Below are 23,091 nucleotides of genomic sequence, written 5' to 3' on the forward strand. Positions count from 1 at the left end.
TCCCAGGTGGGGCTTCCTGTGGAACTAAGCAGCCTCAAGGGCTACAGACCTGTTTGTTTCTTTGGGAGTGTTGTGAGTGTTGGATGTCTGTGTGTGTTTGTGGCATGGTGTGCATGTGTGTGTGTGCCTATAAATGTAGTCTTCTTAAATGAATGTGGCTAACACATTTCAGCATTTCTTTTTTTTCCCATCTCCCAATTTTTTGGTGGCCACTCTGCATGGCTCTGCTTGGGCTGTGGGGCCTTTTGTTCTTCATTTTTCTGTGGATCATTGATCTGCAGTGAGTTAAGAGGCATGCTAAGACCTGTGGGCATCCAAATCACTACCCCTTGCACACACACACACAAAAAAAAGCCACATTTGTAGAAGGAAGAGGAGCATACCACACCAAAATCAGACATCTTCAGGTGTTTCATTGTTTTGTGGCCAACCCTCTCCCCCAGGGAGAGATATTGGCAGTCCTGTCAACAAGGTCACTTGAATTTACCTCGAATTTGGTTCCCAGCTGAGTAAGTGCTTCATGCCGTGAGGGGATACTTCTCCAACTTCTTGGGATTTCATATGGGATGTAGAATGTGAGAAGCAATATGGTCAGATAGGGGTAAAAATACAATCTGGCGTGAGGTGGATTGGGTCATGCAACTTCACCTGCAAAAAAAAAAAGAAAGAAAAAAAGAGGAAAAAAAAGAATACAGATGACAGAAAAGGGCTTCTGACTTCATCCCTGAATTCACTTAGTTCCACAACAAGCAGTCCACACCATAGGCCGGTGTTCAGGTGGGAGTACTCCAACTTGCAAGAAATATTTGCAGTGCAAATTGGGGCCATCCAATTTGCTGTGGATTCCTGATCTACAAAAAAAAAAAAGAACACTGAGCCCCAGAGCCTAGCAGAGCCACACAGCGAGGCCACCAAAAGGTTTTAAGATTAAAAAAAAAGGACTGAAGTGTATTAGACACATTCGTATAAACTGACTAACATTTACAGAAACAGACACACACCCACACAAACCCACCCACATACACACACAGAAAAGAAACTCTCACAACATTCCCACAGAAACACACAGCCTGGCATCTCCTAAGCGTGTGGTTCTGCAAGTATGGAGGCCACATCCCACTCAGCATCAATTGATTCCTCTCTATTTGGCTCTAGGTATTAAAGCCCTCAAATCAGGAGTGTGCCAGGATGGCAGGCCAAGAACGGCTGGCATCCAAATCACCTCCTCTACAAGAAAAGCCACTCTTCTAGAAAGAAAAGGAGCATACCACACCAAAAAACAACATCTCCCAGTGTTTTCTTGTGTGGCCAACCCAAGGAGAGACACTAGCAATCCTTTCAACATGGCCTTTTGAATTTACCTCAAATTCAGTTTCCAGCTGAGCAGGTATTTAACCTTAGGAAGGGGCACTCCTCCATCTTCAGGATTTTATCCCAGGACACAGAGTTTGAGCAGGAATAATGTCAGATAGGGGTGAGTATAAAATTGGTGAGGGGTGGGTGGGATCCTGCAACTTTGTCTGCAAGAAAAATAAAGACATATGTCACAGAAGGTGCTTCCATATCCATCCCTGTATTGTTTTAGATGCACAAGGAGTCCACACCATGGCCCAGTGTTCCGTTGGGAGTACCCCAATGTGCAAGGAACATTTGGAGTGCAAAGTGAGGCCAACTTGGCAAACTTTCAATTTGAGAGTTTTCATACCCAGAGCCAAATGAGAGTGGAATGAATTGATGCTGGGTGGAATGTGGCCTCCACACTTGCCTCTTCTTTTCCTGACTTCCATGTTCCTTGTCGGCATAGGGTTTCCTAGGCCTGTCTCAATGACTCGGAAAACTAAATGTTTCCCAGTTCATGGAGAACGATCCTCAAGGAAATGTGTTGCATGACTATTTCCTTCTAAAACACTGGATATTTTAACAATTGGACAGTTTCGATGTTCTTAAAACCATAAACTTCTGTCACAGTTGCCAACATGAAACTCTTTTTCTTCCACTTCTATAGGATCCCTGCATGATTCCTGTAGGATGAGAGGCAGGCAGCTGTGTCCCATGTTTTTCTGGTGATCTAGCCTCTCGTCTGCACAGTCTTCTCATTGTGGAGAGATTCTTTCATTGGGCTGTTGTTGAATGGATCTACCTCTGGCCACAGATAATTTAGCTGCCACGGATTTCAGAGACCAAAAGAGACTTCAGGTAGGCTGGCTGTGCTCCATGTTTTGGGTCTTTGCCTTATAGTGTGGGGACTGAGGTGGTTTGCTCTTTGCAGAAGGCTTTTGGGTCCTCTGACAGGAATCATTGAACATTGTTTAGGCTAGAGCCCAAGGCAGCTGGATATATCAGGTGAGCATTTATTTTTCTTTGCTTTCATAAGGAATCCACAGTGCCCCTCCACAGCACTACTGGACACCAATTTCCAGCTTGTAATCACACCAGAGGGCCTCTGAGAACTGTCTCAACCTCATATGCACACATGAGGGGCTAGTCTGGGGTGTGAGAACACTGCTACTCCTTGGACTTGCCTTGTTCGGGGTTTCTGCATTTCCCAGAGAGGACCTGTGAGGACCAGGATGAAGAGAGACAAAGAGGACAAGAGCCCAGACATCCTTCATTGACACTCACCTCTGGGATTTCAGGTATTATAATACCATGGAAAGAACCCTCAGCAACATATTAGGCCATATTCCAATCCCCAAGGCACCTCATTCTTGCACACAGCCTCTATCAAGAATGGAATCAGAAGAGCAATTTCCAGCGACCACCATACAGTCTCAAAATGCCTTCCTCTCCTGTGGGATCTGACCATAGAGATGGCCCAAAGGTACCATGAGGTTGAGACTTTCAGGGTCCCATAGTCCTGTAGTGTTTTTTTTTGTTTTTGTTTTTTGCTTTGTTTTGTTTTGTTTTGTTTTTTACAGGGAGCATTTTTGCCCATACGAAACCTGCTCTGCCTGTACCATTTTCCTTTGCTTAGGCAGGCTGACATTTCTGACAGCCAGCACATGAGCCTACCTCATGGATGTGCATGCTCTACTCTCAAGGCACCAGGCCTGATTGTGAGCTCTGACTAGCATCCTGATAAGTGTCACTATTGCCTAGCGACAAGTCCTTGTGATTTGGCTGAAAAGGAGACCTACATGGAGGATCATCACTGGTGGACTCTCACCTGTCTTCTCTGTGGTATCCACGTGGTTGTCCCATGATCCTAGGAGACGGTAGACATGAGTCAGCCTGAAGAAACCTCAAGCACAGCCTTAAAACTAAACTAAACCATGAAATAAAAAATGATCCAAAAGAATCTTCAGGGGAATCCTCAGGCCCTTTTAGACGTTTCAGGAGTGAGTTTTTTTGAAACTTGCCCCACTATAATTTCTAGATACAGTCTGCCTGTGTTCCTCAGTATTTCTTTCTCTCAGGTGGGGCTTCCTTCAGAACCATGCAGCTTCAGGAGCTGCAAGATTGTGTGTTTCCATGGGAGTGTTGGGAGTGTCAGATGTCTTTGTATGTGTGTGGCATTGTGTGTGGTTTGTGTGTGTGTGTGTGCGTGCGTATGTGCCTGTAGGTGGAGTCTGCTTAAAGGAATGTGGCTAACACATTGCAGCCCTTCTTTTTTGTGAGTTTCACAACCTTTTATTGGTCTGTGTCTGTGGCTCTGCTTTGGCTGCAGGGCTGTCCGGAGTTGCACGCGCGGGCCGGGATACGTGGTGCCCGAACAGGGACCTGGAAACGAGGGACTCCGTGAGGAAGAGGACGCCAAAGGACGGTCGACCGCTAACAAAGACAAAAGGAGTCAAACTCTTCCGATCACCGCGGGAACCTGCCGCGTCAGAATCGAAGGTAAGTGACGCGTCCGAAATGGGACAAGAATTAAGCCAACATCAAATATATGTAGGACAATTAAAAGAGGCTTTAAAGATACGAGGAGTAAAGGTTAAAGGTAATGATTTGTTTAAATTTTTTGATTTTGTAAAAGACACTTGCCCTTGGTTCCCACAGGAAGGAACTATTGATATTAAAAGATGGCGCAGAGTAGGGGATTGTTTTCAGGACTATTATAATACTTTTGGGCCAGAAAAAATTCCTGTAACTGCCTTCTCTTATTGGAACCTCATTAGAGATTTAATAGATAAGAAGGAGGCCGATCCGCAAGTCATGGCTGCGGTCGCTCAGACAGAGCATATTTTAAAGGTTAGCTCCCGCTCTAACCTCACAAAGCCTCCGCAAGATACGGAGGAGGATCTTATTTCCCTCGAAAGTGATCATGAGGAAATCAAGTCTCCTTCTGTAACAGATAAAGAAATACCACACGAAAACAAACAAAAAAAACACCCAATTTTACAGATGCTTCAAAAAGAGGAGGAAATTAATAAGCCTAATCAATCGGATATAAATTGGGATGATTTAGAGGAAGAGGCGGCTAAATATCACAACCCTGATTTGCCTCCCTTTACTTCATACCCACCCCCATATAATAAGACACATAATGAGGCTTCTGCGCCCATTGTTATGGCAGCAATAGATCCCAAAGAAGAATTAAAGCAAAAGATTGCTCAACTAGAAGAGCAAATTAAACTTGAAGAGTTACATCAATCATTGATAATTAGGCTCCAAAAGCTAAAAACAGGAAATGAAAAAATACCCAACTCAGACGCTATGGAGGGTTCCTTGCGCCCACTTCAGCGGCCTGGACAACATGTTCCAAGAGGGGGGTTAGTTGCTAGCCGACATAGAGAAGACTCCTCCCCCAAAGACGTTTTTCCGGTCACTGAAACCATAGATGAACAGGGACAGGCTTGGAGGCATCATACTGGATTTGATTTTACTATTATAAAAGAGTTAAAGACTGCTGCCTCTCAGTATGGGGCTACTGCTCCATATACTCTTGCTATAGTGGAATCTGTAGCTGAGAATTGGCTCACTCCTACAGACTGGAATACCTTAGTTAGGGCAGTTCTTTCTGGGGGAGACCACTTAATTTGGAAGTCAGAGTTCTTTGAAAATTGTAGAGATACAGATAAAAGAAATCAACAGGCAGGAAACGGTTGGGATTTTGATATGTTAACTGGTTCAGGTAATTATGCAGACACTCAGGCCCAAATGCAGTATGACCCTGGACTGTTCTCACAAATCTAGGCTGCTGCTACAAAAGCCTGGAGAAAACTTCCCGTTAAAGGAGATCCAGGGGCCTCGCTCACAGCGGTTAAACAAGGACCCGATGAGCCATTTTCAGACTTTGTGCATAGACTTACGACCACGGCAGGTAGAATCTTTGGAAATGCAGAAACGGGTGTAGATTATGTTAAACAGTTAGCTTATGAAAATGCTAACCCCGCCTGCCAAGCGGCAATCAGACCTTATAGAAAGAAAACAGATTTAACAGGGTACATTCGCCTTTGTTCAGATATTGGGCCCTCATATCAACAAGGCCTAGCAATGGCCGCCGCTTTTAGGGGCCAAACAGTAAGAGACTTCCTCATTAACAAAGGTAAAGATAAAGGGGGATGTTTTAGATGCGGTAAAAGGGGACACTTTGCAAAAGATTGCTGTGAAAACCAAAATAAGAGTCCAGAAGCAAAAATCCCAGGCCTTTGCCCAAGGTGTAAAAGAGGAAGGCACTGGGCAAACGAATGTAAATCTAAAACTGACAGTCAAGGAAATCCTTTACCCCCCAGGCAGGGAAACGGGATGAGGGGCCAGCCTCAGGCCCCGAAACAAGCATATGGGGCAGTCAGCTTTGTTCCAGCCAGCAACAGCAATCCATTTCAAAACTTAGTAGAGCAACCCCAGGAAGTGCAGGATTGGACCTCAGTTCCACCTCCCACACAAAACTAACACCTGAAATGGGACCGCAAACCTTAAATACCGGAATATATGGACCCTTACCACCTAACACTTTTGGGCTACTTTTAGGAAGAAGTAGTGTCACTATGAGAGGCTTACAAGTCCTCCCTGGAGTTATCGATAATGATTATGAAGGAGAAATTAAAATTATGGCCAGAGCTATTGATAGTATTATTACTGTCCCTCAAGGAGTTAGAATAGCTCAGTTACTCCTGCTACCTTTGGTTAAAACAGATAATAATATCCAACACTCTAATAGAAATATAAAAGGTTTCGGATCATCAGAGATATATTGGGTGCAACCAATTACAAATCAAAAACCCTCTCTAACCTTATGGTTAGACAGGAAGGCATTCACTGGACTAATAGACACAGGGGCTGATGTAACGATCATTAAACAGGAAGATTGGCCCTCTCATTGGTCTACTACAGAAACTTTAACTCACTTGAGAGGAATTGGGCAAAGCAGTAATCCTAAACAAAGTTCTAAATACCTAATATGGACAGATAAAGAAAACAATTCAGGCCTCATTAAGCCATTTGTCATCCCTTACCTACCTGTTAACCTTTGGGGGCGAGATCTGCTCTCTCAAATGAAAATTATAATGTGTAGTCCAAATGATATAGTTACTGCACAAATGTTAACTCAAGGATACACCCCTGGTAAAGGTCTTGGAAAAGGAGAGAACGGTATCCCACAGCCTATACTGGTTTCAGGACAACTTGATAAAAAGGGGTTTGGAAATTTTTAGCTCAGGCCACTGACATACCTGCACCCCAAAGGTGCGCTGACCCCATTACTTGGAAGTCAGATGAGCCCGTTTGGGTTGATCAGTGGCCTTTAATCAATGATAAACTAAGTGCTGCCCAACAGTTAGTGCAGGAACAACTAGCAGCAGGACATATTGAGGAAAGTAATTCCCCTTGGAATACACCTATTTTTGTTATTAAAAAGAAGTCTGGTAAATGGAGACTCTTACAAGATTTAAGAGCAGTAAATATCACTATGATCCTTATGGGTGCCTTACAACCAGGATTGCCTTCACCGGTTGCGATTCCTCAAAAATATTTTAAAATCATTATTGACCTTAAAGATTGCTTTTTTACAATTCCCCTTCACCCTGCTGACCAGAAAAGATTTGCCTTTAGTCTTCCATCTACAAATTTTAAACAACCAATGAAGCGCTATCAATGGAAAGTCTTACCTCAGGGTATGGCCAATAATCCTACCTTGTGTCAAAAATATGTAGCTGCCGCTATAGAGCCAGTCAGAAAAACATGGGCACAAATGTATATTATACATTATATGGATGATATTTTAATAGCAGGAGAAATTGGCGAACAAGTCTTACAGTGCTTCGCCCAACTCAAACAAGAGTTAACAGCAGCCGGACTACAAATAGCCCCAGAAAAAGTACAATTACAAGATCCATACACCTATCTTGGTTTCCAAATTAATGGACCCAAAATCATTAATCAGAAGGCCGTTATACGTCGTGATCATTTAAAAACTTTAAATGATTTCCAAAAATTACTGGGAGACATAAATTGGCTTCGACCGTACTTAAAGCTCACCACAGGAGAGCTTTATAGCTTTTCGATATATTAAAAGGAGACTCTAAATCCCCCAGGTCCATTACTAAAGAAGCATTAATAACACTCCAACAGGTAGAACATGCCATTGCAACACAATTTGTTACCGGTATTGATTATTCTCAGCCATTAATATTCCTTATTTTTAACACAACAATAACCCCTACTGGCCTATTTTGGCAGAACAATCCCATTATGTGGGTACACCTGCCCTCCTCCCCTAAAAAGGTTTTGTTGCCTTATTATGATGCCATAGCTGATCTAATTATCTTGGGAAGAGAAAACAGTAGAAAATACTTTGGAATAGAACCCTCTACCATTATACAGCCCTACACTCAATCACGCATCCATTGGCTGTTACAGAATACGGAAGCCTGGCCAATTGCTTGCGCTTCTTACACTGGCGCGATTGACAACCATTACCCACCTAACAAACTCATTCAATTTTGCAAACTTCATGCGTTTGTGTTTCCCCATATTACCAGTAAAGAACCTCTCAATGACGCATTACTAATTTTCACTGATGGATCTTCCACAGGACTTGCCGCTTACACTTACAATAATGTAGTCGTTAAGTTCCAGACCACTTATACATCAGCTCAGCTGGTCGAATTGCAAGCTATAATTGCAGCACTATCAGCTTTTCCTTGTCAGCCACTTAACATTTATACAGACAGCGCCTACCTGGCTCATTCAATACCCCTCTTAGAGACCGTGTCTCAAATTAAACATATTTCAGACACAGCTAACCTATTTTTACAATGTCAACAACTTATCCAAAAAAGGACTACTCCCTTATTTCTTGGGCATATTAGAGCACATTCAGGATTACCGGGACCTTTAACACAAGGTAACGCAACAGCTGACACGGCAACAAAAACCATAGCCACAGTCACTACAGACAATTTGCAACAAGCGCAAAAAGCACATGCCTTACATCATTTAAACGCCCAAGCCTTAAGACTTATGTTTAAACTTACCAGAGAACAAGCTCGACAAATAGTTAAACAATGCACCAACTGCATAACATATTTACCTGTTCCCCATCTAGGAGTTAACCCCCGAGGACTCATCCCCAAAGAAATTTGGCAAATGGACGTTACTCACCACTTAGAATTTGGTCAACTAAAATATATCCATGTATGCATAGACACCTATAGTGGATTCATCAGTGCAACTCTCCAAACAGGAGAGGCCACCAAACATGTCATAGCTCATTTATTACACTGCTTTTCTATTTTAGGAATACCCAAACAAATCAAAACAGATAATGGCCCCGGTTATTTAGCCAAAACCTTCTTACAATTTTGTAATACCCTACAAATTAAACATACCACAGGCATTCCCTATAATCCCCAAGGACAAGGTATAGTAGAAAGAGCTCATCTGTCATTAAAAACTATTATCACAAAATTAAAAGGGGGGAGCTGGTACCCCGTGAAGGGTACCCCCAGAAACATACTCAATCATGCCCTGTTTATCCTTAATTTTTTAAATTTGGACAGTCATGGAAAATCGGCTGCCGACCGTTTCTGGCATCCTGAATCTCAAAAACAGTTTGCAATGGTAAAATGGAAAGATCCACTTGATAGTTCATGGCATGGCCCCGATCCAGTTTTAATTTGGGGAAGAGGCTCAGTATGCATCTTCTCACAAAAAAATGATGCAGCCAGATGGCTGCCTGAAAGATTGGTAAGACAAATAAATCATAACCATTGTCAGTCCAGGGAAGATAAATCTCCCTGAGAAGTTATTTCCTTCTTGTTTTTCAGAAAATGAAGCCTAACATGAAATTCCTTTGGAGAATAATCGCTCTATATAACATAGTGACAGTCTATGCAGGTTTTGGTGACCCTCGTAAGGCAAGAGAATTATTACGAAAACAATACGGCCAGCCTTGTGACTGCAGAGGGGGACAAATATCTGAACCTCCGTCAGATAGAATCACCCAGGTGACTTGCACGGGCAAGACAGCTTACCTAATGCCAAACCAGTTATGGAAATGTAAGTCTACCCCAAGAGATACCTCACCTAGCGGGCCGCTCCTAGAATGCCCTTGTAGCTCTTTCCAATCTTCTGTACATAGTTCCTGTTATACCTCCTATCAACAATGCAAATCAGGCAATAGAACATATTATACGGCCACGTTACTGAAAACGCAAACAGGAGGCATCAATGACGTACAAGTATTAGGATCCACTAATAAACTTGTACAATCTCCTTGTAACGGCCAAAAAGGAAAGCCTGTTTGTTGGAGCACTACCGCCCCCATTCACATTTCTGATGGAGGAGGCCCATTAGATATTGCAAGAATTAAAACCGTCCAGAAAAAATTAGAAGAAATTCATAAAGCTTCATATCCTGAACTTCAATATCACCCTTTAGCCCTGCCTGAGCTTAGAGATAATTTTAGGCTCGATGCTCAAACTTTTGATATCCTCAATGCTACTTACAATTTACTTCAAATATCCAATACAAGCCTGGCCCACGATTGTTGGCTTTGTCTTAAAATGGCCCCCCCTATTCCTCTAGCCATACCTAACCTTTCATTGTCCTATGTCAATTACTCAAATGAATCCTTAGTAAATAATTCCTGTCCTATTACCTCCCCCCTCTTAGTTCAACCAATGACGTTTTCTAATTCCTCTTGCCTCTTTTCACCATCATATAATAACACTAAAGAAATTGATTTAGGCTATGTTGTGTTTGACAACTGTACCTCCATAATCAATGCCACCAACCCTTTGTGTGCTGTAAATGGCTCGGTTTTCGTTTGTGGAAACAACATGGCATATACGTATCTACCTACAAATTGGACAGGGCTTTGTGTTCTGGCCACTCTTCTCCCCGACATTGATATCATCCCTGGAGATGAACCTATCCCCATCCCCGCTATTGAACATTTTATTTATAGACCGAAATGAGCCATACAATTTATTCCCTTGTTGGCTGGACTAGGAATCACCACTGCTTTTACTACAGGAGCCACAGGCCTAGGAGTCTCACTAACCCAATATACTAAATTATCCAATCAATTAATTTCAGATGTACAGACCTTATCCAGTACTATACAAGATTTACAAGACCAAGTAGACTCGTTAGCTGAAGTAGTTCTCCAGAATAGAAGAGGTCTAGATTTGTTAACGGCAGAACAGGCAGGGATATGTTTGGCTTTACAGGAAAAGTGCTGTTTTTACGCCAACAAATCCGGAATCGTCAGAGATAAGATAAAAACGTTACAAGAAGAACTAGAAAAGCGCAGAAAAGGCCTGGCCGCCAATCCCTTGTGGACTGGACTTGATGGACTTCTCCCCTATCTCCTGCCATTTCTTGGTCCTTTACTCACTCTTCTACTCTTCCTCACTCTCGGGCCTATAATCCTTAATAAGCTTATGGCATTTGTCAGACAACAAATCGAGGCCTTCCAGGCCAAACCTATACAGGTCCATTATCATCGCCTTGAGATGACTGAAAATGGTGAGTCTTATTTGCCTTAATAAGACCACCTCCCCTGTGTGCTGAACTGGACAGTCAATGACGGGTAAGAGGACACTATCTCCATCGGAGCCTAAGACAGGAGGGCCGCCCTTGCTGCTGCCTTATCCCATGACGGGCCTAGAAGGTGGGGGTGAGTTGACCCAACCTAAGACAGGCGCAGTTCCCGAGGGGTTTTCTTATCATAAAAATATAAAAAGGGGGACCTGTCCAGAGCTGCACGCGCGGGCCGGGATACAGGGCTTCATCTTCTTTATTTTTATGTGGCTCATAAATCCTCAGTGAATTAGGAGACATGCTGAAACAAGCTGACATTGAAATTGCCTTTCCCTGAAAAAAAAAAAAAAAAAAAAAAAAAAAAAAAAAAAAAAAAGCCACTCTTCTAGACAAAAGAGGGTAAACACCAAAAAAACATGTATCTCTTAACTTCTCAATGTCCTGTGGTCACATCAGGGAGAGATACTAGCAGTCTTGTCAACAGGGCCTAATGATTTTACCTTGAATTCAGTTCCCAGCTCAGCAGGTGCTTCATGTCATGACAGGGCACTCTTCCATCATCTTGGGATTTAATCCTGTTACATAGAGTGTGAGCAGTAGTAAGGCAGATAGGGGCGATGATACAATCTGGTGAGGGGAAAATGGAGTCCGCATGGCCTCCTCATCAAGGAGGAACTCTTTCATTGGGCTGTTGCTGGATAGAATTTCCTCTGGCCACAGATTATTTAGCTGTCAGGGATTTCAGGGAGCAAAAGGGACTTCAGGTAGTCTGGCTGTGTTGCAAGTCTCATTGTGTCTCATTGGTCTACATCTCATTGTGGGGGCTGAGAATATTTGCACTTTGCAGGAGGCTTTTGGGTTATCTGACAGCCATTATTGAATATTGCTTGGACTCCAGCACAAAGCAGCTTTCTCTTATCTGAGCCTTGATTTTTCTTTGCTTTCATGGGGAATCCACAGTGCTCCTTAACAGCATTACTGGACACACTTTTCAGCTTGCCATCACCACAGACCACTTCTGACACACTGTCTCAACCTCATCTGCAACTGTGTGATGCCAGTCCGAGGTGTGGTAACACTACTGCAACTTTGACTTGCCTTTGTTGTGGTTTCTGCCTTTCCCAGAGAGATCCTGCAAGGCCCAGGATGAAGGAAGACAGTGAGGTAAAGAGCCCAGCCATCTATCACGGACACTTCTGGGGTCTCAGCTATGTTTCTATCAGCCAGCAAATTCTCAACAACACACTAGACTATATTCCAATCCCCAAGGGACACAATTCCTGCACACAGCTTCTTTCAGAAATGGAGTCAGATGAGCAGTTTTTAGCGACCACCTCACAGTCACAAAAGGCCTCATTCTTTAGCAAGACCTGACCATGGAGATAGCCTGGAAGGGACCCTGAGGTCAGGAATTTTAGAGTCCTGCAGTGGGTTTTTGCAGGCAGCCTTTTTTCTGATACCAGCTGGGCTCTGCCTGTACCATTATTCTCTCCTTAGTCAGGCTGATAGCTTTAACAGCTGGGCGCCTGAGTCTGACTTACTGATGCACATGCGCTAGTCTCAGGGCACTGGACCTGATTGTGAGCACTGGTTAGCATCACTATGAATGTCACCATTGCTTAGCTCCAAGTCTTGACAGAGAAGGAAACCTCCATGGAGATGAGTAGGTGGTGGACTCTCACCTGTCTTCTCTGTGTGATCTATGTAATACTCCCATGATCCTATGAGAGGGCAGACATGAGCCAGCCTGAAGAAACATCAAGTGCAGCCCTGGGAATAAACCACAAAATCTTTAAAAACCCCAAAGGATCTGCAGGACTTTTCAGGACAGCCTAAAATTTGTAGGGGTGAGTCCTTTTGAAACATGCCCCACTGTGATGTCTAGGTACAGCCAGCCTTTGTTTTCTGGGTTGCTCCCTCCCAGATGGAGTTTACTGCAGAATCACACAGCTTAAGGAGCTGCCAGACAGTGTGTTTCTGTGGGGTTGTTGCAAGAGTTGGGTGTCTGCGCGCGTGTGTGGTATTGTGTGTGTCCATGTAAGTGGAGTCAGCTTAAAGGAATGTTGCTATCTCACTTCAGCACTTTTTTTTTTTTTCAAAACTTTTTGGTGGCCTGTTTGTCTGTGTCTCTATGCTTGCCTCCTGAGTTCTGTGTTTTTTAATTTTTCTGTGGATCTTGAATCTTCAGTGAATTTGGAGGTGTGCTGAGACCAGCTGACATCCCAATCACCTCCCACCATAAAAATAAAATCCACTCTTCTAAATAGAAGAGAAGCACACCACATGGAAAAACAGACATCTCTCAGTGTTTCATTGGCTGTATGTGTGTATGGTATTGTGTGTATCCTATTGTGTGTGTGTGCCTGTAATTGGAGTCTGATTAAAGAAATGTGGCTAATGCACTGCAGCCCTTCTTTTATATTTTTTTTATTATTTATTTATTTTGAATCTCCCAAATTTTTGGTGGCCTGTCTCTGCTGCTTTGCTTGGGATCCATGTTTTTAATTTTTCTGTGGAACTTGAATCTGCAGTGAATTGGGTGACTGACTGTGACCTGTTAGGCTGCAAATCACCTCACTTTGCAAAAACACAAAGCCACTCTTCAAAAAAGAAGAGGAGCACACTACACCCAAGAAAATACATCAACCAGTTTTTCATTGTCCTGTGGCCAACTCAGGGAGAAACACTAGCAGTCCTGTTTAGGATTTACCTCAAATTTGGTTCCCAGCTGAGCAGGTGTTACATGTTATGAGGGGCACTCCTCCATCGTCTTGGGATTTTCTTCTGGAACAGAGAGTGTGAGCACAATAAGGACAGATGGGGTAAGAATAAAAATCTGGTGAGGGGGTGGATGGGGTCCCACACCTTCACCTACAAAAAAGTTGAAGGTAGACGACACAGGAGGTATTTCCAGTTGCATCCCTGCATTCCCCTAATTGCACAAGCAGTTGACACCATAGGTCAGTGTTCAGGTGGCAGTATTCCAACGTGCAGAGAACATTTGTAGTGCAAACTGAAGTCATCCTGTCAAACTCCTGATGTGAGGGGTTTCATACCTAGAGCCAAATAGGAGTAGGATGCATTGATGCTGGGTGGAATGTGGTCTCCACAGTTGCCTCTCCTTTGATTGACTTCCACATTTCTCATCAGCATAGGGTTTTCTGGGTCTGGCTCAACATCTCCTATGCTAAACATTTCCCAGTTCATGGAGGACGGCCCTCTTGGGAATTCATTGCATGAGTGTTTTCTTCTAAACACTCTCATGTTTTAATGACTGGGCAGTTGTGATAATTTTAAAACAGTAAATTTCCATTTCATCTGCCAACAAGGAAACTCTTATTCTCCCAATTCTTTGGGAGGGCTGCATGATCAGGATGAGAACCAGGCAGCTGTGTCTAGATTTTGCCTTTTAATCTAGGCTCTGTTTCAGTTCATCTACACGTACTATCTCATTGTGAAGGGGATCTTTTCTTGGGCTGTTGTTGCATGGAATTGCCTCTCACCACAGATCTTTTGGCTATCAGGGATTTTAGGGAGCAAACGGGACTTTGGGTTGGCTGGCTGTGCTCCAGGTAGGACTTTGGGTTGGCTGGCTGTCCTCCAGGTAGTGGGTCATGTTCTCCTTGTGGGAGCTGATGTGGTTTGCACTTTATGGGAGGATTTTGGGTCCTCTGACAGAAATCTTGGGAGGTTGCTTGAACTCCAGCACATGTCTGCTCATTCTCTCAGGCACGTTTTAATAATTTGCTGATTTCATGGGGTTCTATAGTCCCCTGATTTTCACTACTTTACATCCTTTTCAGGCTTGCTATTGCCACAGACAGAATCTTAGACACTGTCTCAATGTCATTTACATTGGTGAGAAGACAATTTGAGGTGGAGATCACAGCTGCTACATGGACTTGTCTTTGTTGTAGTTCCTAGCTTTCCCAGAGAGCCACTGCGAGAACCAGAATGAAGGGAGGCAGTGAGGGTAAGGGCCTGGACACCTTTATTTTACATGCACCTTAGGGATTTCATGTATGATTCCATCACCCAAAGACCACTCAACTTCTCACCAGACTATTTTTGAACCCCCACAGGACTCGGGTCTTGCACACAGCTCTTTTGGGAATTGGGTCAGAACAGTAGTTTTCAGTGACCGCCTCCCCGTCTCGAGACACCTTCTCATTCAGTGGGACCTGACCATGGAGACGTCATGAATGGGCACTAAGGTTGAGATTTCTAGGTCCCATGGTGGGTTATCACAGGCAACCTGTTTCCCAATACCAGGCCAGCTCTGTTTGTACCATTTTCCTCTGCATAAGCAGTCTGACAGCACTCACAGCCCGGCGTCCGAGTCTGCCTCAGGAATGTTCATGCACTAGTCTCAGGACACTAGGCCTGAGCTGTAAATGCTGGCCAGTGTTACATTGAATGCCACCATTGCCTAATGATGAGTCCTTGTCACATGGCAGTGAAGGAGACCTCTGTGGATGTGCATCAGTGGTGGACTCTCACCTGCCTTCCCTGTGTGGTCCATGGAATATTCCCATGATCATAGGAGAGGGCAGACATGAGCCAGCCTTGAGAAACATCAAGCACAGCCCCAGGAATAAACCACAAATTTCCTGAAGATCAAAAAACATCTGCAGGATGCCTCAGGCCTACCTAGATGCTGTGAGGCTAAGTCTTTTTGAAACTTACTCCACTGTGATTTCCAGGTACAGCCTGCCTGTGTTCCCTGAGGTTGCTCTCTCCCTGGTGTGGCTTCCTGCAGAATCACACAGCGCCAGAAGCTGCTGGGCTGTGTGTTACTGTGTGAATGTTGTGAGTGTTGGATGTCTACGTATATGTGTGGCTTAGTGTGTGTATGTGTTTGCATGAAAGTAAGTAAATTACTTACTGCTTAATTGAATGTGGGAAATGCCCTACAGCGCTTCTTTTTTTTTGAGCCTCCCAACGTTTTGGTGGCCCCTCTGCCTGGCTCTGCTTCTGCTGCAGGGCTCCATGTTCTATATTTTTATGTGGATCATGAATCTGCAGTTAATTTGGAGACTGGCTGAGATGCACCAGGGTCCAAACCACCTCCTTCTGAAGACAAAAACAAAAGCAAACAAAACAAAACAAAACAAAACAAAAACAAAACACCTTTTCTAGAAAAAAGAAGAGCACACCACACCTAAGAACAGACATAAACCAATGTTTCATTGTCCTGCAGCAAACCCAGAAAGACACACTGCAGTCCTATCCTCATGGCCCCTTGAATTTACCTTAAATTTGGTTCCCAGTCAAGCAGTTATTCACATCATGAGGGGACACTCCACCATCATCCTGGGATTTCATTCTGGAATAGAGAATGAAAGACAATAAAACAGAGAATTCACTATGATTTGTAGGTACAACCCTCCTGTGTTCCCTGAGGTTGCTCTCTCCCAGGTGGGGCTTCCTGCAGAATCACAGAGCTTCAGAAGCTGCCAGGCTGTGTTACTGTGAGAGTCTTGTGAGTGTTGGATGTCTGTGTGTATGTGTGAGCAACAATAACATCAGACAGGGGTGAGAATCCAATCTAATGAGGGGTGGATGGAGTCCTGCACCTTCACCTGCAAAAATAATGAAGAAAGATGACACAGAAGGTACTCCTAACTGCATTTCTGCATTCCCTTAATTCCAAAAGCCGTCCACACCATGGCCCTGTGTTCTGGTGTGAGTACTCCAAGGTGTGGGAAGCATTTGTTTTGCCATCGTGGCAAACTCCCTCTTTGAGGGCTTTCATACAGGAATCCAAAGGGGTGTGGGATGGACTAAGGCTATGTGGGATGTGGTCTCCACACTTGCCTCTTCTTTTCCTCACTCGTGTTCCTCATTGGCCTAGAATTTCCAGGATCTGACTCAACATCTTCCAAACTAAACATTTCCATGGAAATGCATTGCATGGGTGTTTCCTTTTAAACACTGTCACATTTTAATGACTGAGATGATGTGATACTTTCAAAACCATAAATTGCCATTAACCTGCCAACAGGGAAACTCTTGGTCTCCCACTTCTATCAGAGGGCTGCATGATTCTTGTAAGATGAGAAGCAGGCAGTCATATTAGGCTTTTGCCTTGTAAACTATGCTCTGTTTCATTTCATCTGCAAGTCCTTTCTCATTGTGGAGGGTGTATTTCATTGGGCTGTTGCTGGATAGGACTGATTCTCTATAAAGATCTTCTTGCTGCCACCAATTTTAGAAAGCAAAAAGGACTTTGCATAGATAGGCTGGTTGTGTCCAGCTTGTAAGTTGTGGTCTCAACATGGGCGCTGAGGTTGTTTGCACTTTGCAGGAGGCTTTTGGTTCCTCTGACAGAAATCTTTTAATGTTTCTTGGACTCCAGCTCTGGTCAGCTCATTCTCTCAGGTGAGCCTTGATTTTTCTTTGCTTTCATGCTGGGTGCACATTACCCCTCAACAGGACTACTGGACATGGTTTACAGGCTTGGAATTGCTAAAGACAGCCTCTGAGACACTGTCTCAACCTCATCTGCACCTATGAGATGCCAGTTCATGGTGAGAGAACACTGCTCCACTTTGGACTTGCCTTTTTCATGGTTCCTACCTTTCCCAGGGATCCCCTGCAAGGTCCAGAATGAAGGGAGGCAGTGAGGTCAGGGGATCAGCCACCATTTGCTGACACCTGCCTCTGGGGCCTCAGGTATGATTCCATTACACAAGAAACCCTAAACAATTCACCAGACTATATTCCAATCTTAAAGAAACCTAATTCTTGCACACAGCCTCTTTTGAGAATGGAGTCAGAAGAGCAGTTTTCAGGCACCACCTCACAGTTTAGAAATGCATCCTCTTCCAGAGGGTTCTGACCATAGACATGTCCTGAAGGGGCCCAGGATCAAGAATTTTGCAATCCCACAGTGGGTTATCACAAGAAACCTTTTTTTTTTTTTTTTTTTTTTTGCGATACCAGACCAGCTCTGCCTGTACTATTTCCTTCTGCTTAAGCAGTCTCACAGCTCTGACAGCCAGGGTTCCGAGCCTACATCATGAATGCCCATGCTCTAGTCTCAGGGCACAGGTCTGATTGTGAGCTCTGTCTAGTGTCACAATGAATGCCACCATTGCCTAGAGAAAAGTGCCTGCAACTTGGTGGAGGAGGAGACCTCTGTGGAGGTGCATCGGCTGTGGACTCTCACCTGTCTTCTTCGTGGAGTGTTCAGCATAGTCTGGTGAACCTAGGAAAGGGCAGACATGACCAGCCTGAAGAATCATTAAGCAGAGCCCCAGGAATAAACCATGACATTCCTAAGGTTTTAAAAGATTTGCAGTATTCCTCAGGCTTGCCTAAATTTTGTAGGGTTGAGTCTTTTTGAAACTTGCCCCACTCTGATTTCTAGGTAAAGTCCACCTGTGTTCCCCTGGGATGCTCTCTCCTAGATAGGACTTTCTGCAGATCCACACAGCCTCAGGGACTGCCACATTCTGTGTTTCTGTGAGAGTGTTGTGAGTGTTGGATGTCTACATGTCTGTGTGCCTTAGTGTGTTTGTGTGTGCGTGTATGTATGTGCACACTTGTACATGGAGTCTGCTTAAGGAAATGTCACCAATGAAATGCAGTGCTTCTTTTTTTTGAGTCTTCCAACTTTTTGGTGGCCCATCTGTGTGGCTCTGCTTAAGATGCAGGACTCCATGTTCTTTATTTTTCTGTGGATCTTTAATCCACAATGAAGGAGGCTGGCTGAGACCCATCAGGCTACAATTCGCTTTCTGAAAAAAAACAAAAACAAAAACAAAAAACAAAAAAGAAAACAAAAAAAACATAAAAACACTCTTCTAGAAAGAAGAAGAGAACATCACACGGAAGAACAGACATCTCCCTGTGTTTCATTGTCCTTCAGCCAACCCAGGGAGAGATACTAGCAGTCCTGTCTGCAGGGCTTCTTTTATTTACCTCGAATTTGGTTCCCAGCCTAGTAAGTACTTTACCTTGTGAGGGGGTGCTTCCTTGTCATCTTGGGATTTTATTCTTGGACAGAGTGGGAGCAGCAATAATGTCAGAGAAGGGTTAGGACAAAATGTGATGAGGTGTGAATGGGGACCTGCATTTTCACCTGCAAAAAAACTGAAGACAGATGATGCAGAAGTTGCTTACAACTGCATCACAACATTCCCTTAATTGCACAAGTAGTTTACACAATGACCTGGTGTTCAGGTAGGAATATTCTAACATGCAAGGAATATTTGGATTGCAAACTGAAGCCACCTGCAAACTTCCGATTTGAAGGCTTTCATACATGGATCCAAATGGGAATGTGATGGATTGATGGTGGGTAAGATGTGGCATTCACATTTGCCTCCTTTTTTCCAACTTCCATGTTTCTTTGGATTTTCTTGGTCTGGCTAACTAAAGGTTTATCAGTACAGGGTGGACGATCCTTACAAGAATCCATTACTTCAGTGTTTCATCTTAACACTATCACATTTTAATTACTTGGCAGATGTGATACTTTTAAAACATGAATTCCCCTTACAGCTGCCATTAAGGAAACACTTCTTCTACCACTCCTCTCAGAGGGCTGTAAGATTTCTGTAGGATGAGAATCAGGCAGCCATGTGTGGCTTTTGCCTGGCATTCTAGGGTTTGTTCCATTTCATTTGCACGTCCTTTGTCATTGTGGAGGTGTTCTTTCACTGGGTTTTTGCTGGATGGTACTGCCTCTCACCACAGATCTTCTGGCTGCCAGGAAGTTCAGGGAGCAAAAAGGACTTCGCATAGGCTGCCTACGCTCCAGATGGTGAGTCATGGTCTTGTCAGAGCTGAGGTTGTTTGCACTTTGCAGGAGACTTTTAGGTCCTCTGACAGGAATTGCTGTACATTGCTTGGACTCCAGCACAAGGCAACTCAATCTCTCAGGTGAACCTTGATTTTTCTTTGTTTATATGTGGGCTCGACATTGCCCCTCAATAGCACTACTGGACATCATTTTATGGTTTTCAATAGCCACAGATGGCCTCTGAGACTCTGTCTCAACCTCCTCTGCACCAGTGATAGTCCACTTCGAGGTGTAAGCACTGCTTCACCTTGGACTTGTCTTTGTAGTGGTTCCTGCCTTTCTCAGACAGCCCCTGTGGGGCAGGAATGGAGGCAGAAGAGCAGTTTTCAGCGACCACCTCAAAGTCTTAAAAATGACTCCTCCTTAAGCAGAACCCAACCATGGAGACTGCCCAAAAAGGCCCTAGGGTCTAGACTTTTTGGGTCCAGCAGTGGGTTATCACAGACAGTCTTTTACCCAATACCAGGCTGGCTCTGTCTGTACCATTTTCCTCTGCTTAGTCAGGCTGACAGGTCTGACAGCCAGGCCCCCAAACCTGCCTCAAAAATGCAAAAGCACTAGTGTCAAGGCACCAGAACTGAACTGTGAGCTTTGGTTAGCCTCACAGTGAATGCCACCATTGCCTAGCAACAAGTTCCTGCGGCTTGGCCAAGAAAGAGATCTTTTTGGAGGTGCATCGGTGGTGGACTCATCTCTGTTTTCTCTATAGCAATTAACAGATAGTTTCATGATCCTAAGAGAGGGCAGACCTGAGCCAGCCTGGAATAATGTCAATAAGAGCCACAAGAATAAATCACAAATTCCCAAAGGATCCAAAAGGATCTGCAAGATGTCCCAGGCCTGCCTAGACGTTGTAGGGTGAGTCCTTTTCAAACTTGCCCCACTGTGATTTGTAGTTACAGCCCTCCTGTGTTCCCTGGTGTTACTCCCTCTTAGGTGGGGCTTCCTACAGAACCACCAGCCTCAGCGAATGTGTTCCTGTAAGTGGACTCTGCTTAAAGGAATGTGGCTAATGCACTGCAGAGCCTCATTTTGTTGAGTCCCCCATCCTTTTGATGCCTTTCTGTGGTGTGCCTCTGTTTGGGATCTGGACCTCTGTGTTCTTTATTTTTCTGTGAATTATGACTCCACAGTCAATTGAAAGACTGGCTGAGACACACCGCTGTCCAAATCACCACCCTTTCCAAAAAAAAGTCACTCTTCTAGAAAAAAGAGGAGCACACCACACCCAAGAACAGATATCTCCCAGTTTTTCATTGTCCTGAGGCCAACCCAGAAAGAGACACCAGCAATTCTGTACGCAGGGACCCTTGAATTTACCTTAAATTCAATTCCCAGACAAGCAGGGGCTTCACATCGTGAGGGACACTCCTCCATCGCCTTGGGTTTTCATGCTTGGGAGAGAGTGTGAGTAGCAATAAGGTCACATAGGGGTGAGGATATAATCTGGCATGGGGTGGCTGGGGTCCCACTCCTTCACCTGCAAATAAGGGGAAGACAAATGACACACAAGATGCTTCCAACTGCATCCCTCTATTTCATTAATTGCACAAATAGTCCACACCATGGGCCAGTGGGAGTACTCCAACGTGCAGGGAACATTTGGAGAGCAAACTGGGGAAATCCTTGCAAGCTCCCGACGAGGACTTTCATACCCGGACCAAATGAATGTGGGATGGACTGATACTGGGTACGATGTGGTCTCCACACTTGCCTCTTTTTTTCCTGTCTTCCAGGTTCCTCATCAGCCTAGGCTATCCTGCGTGAGGCTCGACGTGTTTCACACTAAACCTTTCTCACTTCACAGAGGTCAAATTCATGGGTATCCATAGCATTAGTGTTTCCTTCTAAACACTGTTACATTTTAATGACACTGTCACATTTAATGACTGGGCTGCTGTATTTCTCCTAAAAGCATAGATCCCATTATAGCAGCCAGCAAGGAAACTCTTTTCTCCCACTTCTGTCAGAATGCTTCATGACTCTTGTAGGATGAGAAGCAGGGAACTGTGCCTGGATTTGACTGGTAATCTAGGCTCTGTTTCACTTCATCTGCACATCTTTTTTCATTGTGGAGGGAGTCTTTCATTAAGGTTTTGCTGGATGGAACTGCCTCTGACAACAGATCTTTTGGCCGCGAGAAATTTCAGGGAGCAAACAAGACTTTGATAGGCTGTCTGTGCTCCAGGTTGTGTGTCTTGGTCTTGTTGTAATGTCTGAGGTTGTTTGCACTTTGCAGTGGGCTTTTGGTTCCTCTGGCAGACATCTTTGAATATTTCTGGGAATCCAGCACAAGTCAGCTCATTCTAACAGGTACACCTTGAGTTTTCTTTGCTTTCAGGAGGGGACAACATTAACCTACCATAGCATTACTGGACATTTTTTCTGGCTTGCAATCGCCACAGACAGTCTCTATGACACTGTCTCAACCTTTTGCGCACCCATAAGAGGCTAGTTTGAGGTGTGAGAACACTGTTCCACCTTGGACTTGCTTTTGTCATGGATTCTGCCATTTCCAGAAAGAACCTGTGATGGCCAGGATGAAGGAAATAAGTGAGGTCAAGGATATGACCTTCTTTTGCTGACATCTGCCTCTGTGGTCTCAGGTATGATGCCATCACCCAAAGACTGCTCAATAACCCACAAAACTACATTCCAATCCTCATCGGACCCGAGTTTTACACAGAGCCCCTTTCGAAAATGGAGTCAAAAGAGCAGTTTCTAGTGACCACCTCACAGTGTCGAAATGTCATTTTCTCCAACAAGATTTGACCACAGAGAGTCCTAACAGACATAAGTTAGAGTTTCTAGGGTCACTCAGGGGTTTATCACAGGCAGTGATGTTCCCAATACCATGCTGGCTCTGCCTGTACCAGTTTCCCTGGCTTACATAGACTGACAGCTCTGACACCCTGACATCTGAGCCAGCCTCATGAATGCGCATGTGCGCTAGTCTCAGGGCAGCAGGTCTGAGCTGTGAGCTCTGGCTAGCATCATGATGAAGGCCACAGTTGCCTAGCAATAAGTCCCCGAGGCTTGATGGAGAAGGAGACTTCTATAGAGGGACGTCAGTGGTGGACTCTCACCTGTTTATTCTGTGAGGTCTACAGAATAGTTCCAAGCTTCTAGGAGAGAGCACGCATGAGCCAGCCTAAAGAAATGTCTAACAGAGTCCTAGGAATAAACCACGAAATTCCTAGTGTCCAAAAGGATCTGTAAAATGATTCAGGCCTACATAGACATTGCAGAGGTAAGTCTTTTTGACTGGAGAGGATGTGGAGAAATAGGAACACTTTTACACTGTTGGTGGGATTGTAAACTAGTTCAACCATTATGGAAAACAGTATGGCGATTCC

The 23,091-nt window shown here is 44.3% G+C and overlaps 1 protein-coding gene across 1 annotated transcript in view; it reads left to right on the plus strand.

Annotated features, from left to right (window-relative positions):
* Positions 1 to 1,461: 1,461 nt before the first annotated feature.
* The window catches only part of LOC126947204 (uncharacterized), a 279,674-nt gene continuing 258,044 nt past the window's right edge, over positions 1,462 to 23,091 (plus strand). Inside the window, exons 1-4 of the mRNA XM_050777923.1 lie at positions 1,462 to 1,474; positions 2,550 to 2,636; positions 3,668 to 3,837; positions 9,207 to 9,438. Of these exons, the coding sequence (XP_050633880.1) occupies positions 1,462 to 1,474; positions 2,550 to 2,636; positions 3,668 to 3,837; positions 9,207 to 9,438 (502 nt within the window). The remainder of the gene's footprint in view (positions 1,475 to 2,549; positions 2,637 to 3,667; positions 3,838 to 9,206; positions 9,439 to 23,091) is intronic.

The sequence above is a fragment of the Macaca thibetana genome, chromosome Y (genome assembly GCF_024542745.1).
Source record: "Macaca thibetana thibetana isolate TM-01 chromosome Y, ASM2454274v1, whole genome shotgun sequence".
In the NCBI taxonomy this organism is placed as follows: Eukaryota; Metazoa; Chordata; class Mammalia; order Primates; family Cercopithecidae; genus Macaca; species Macaca thibetana.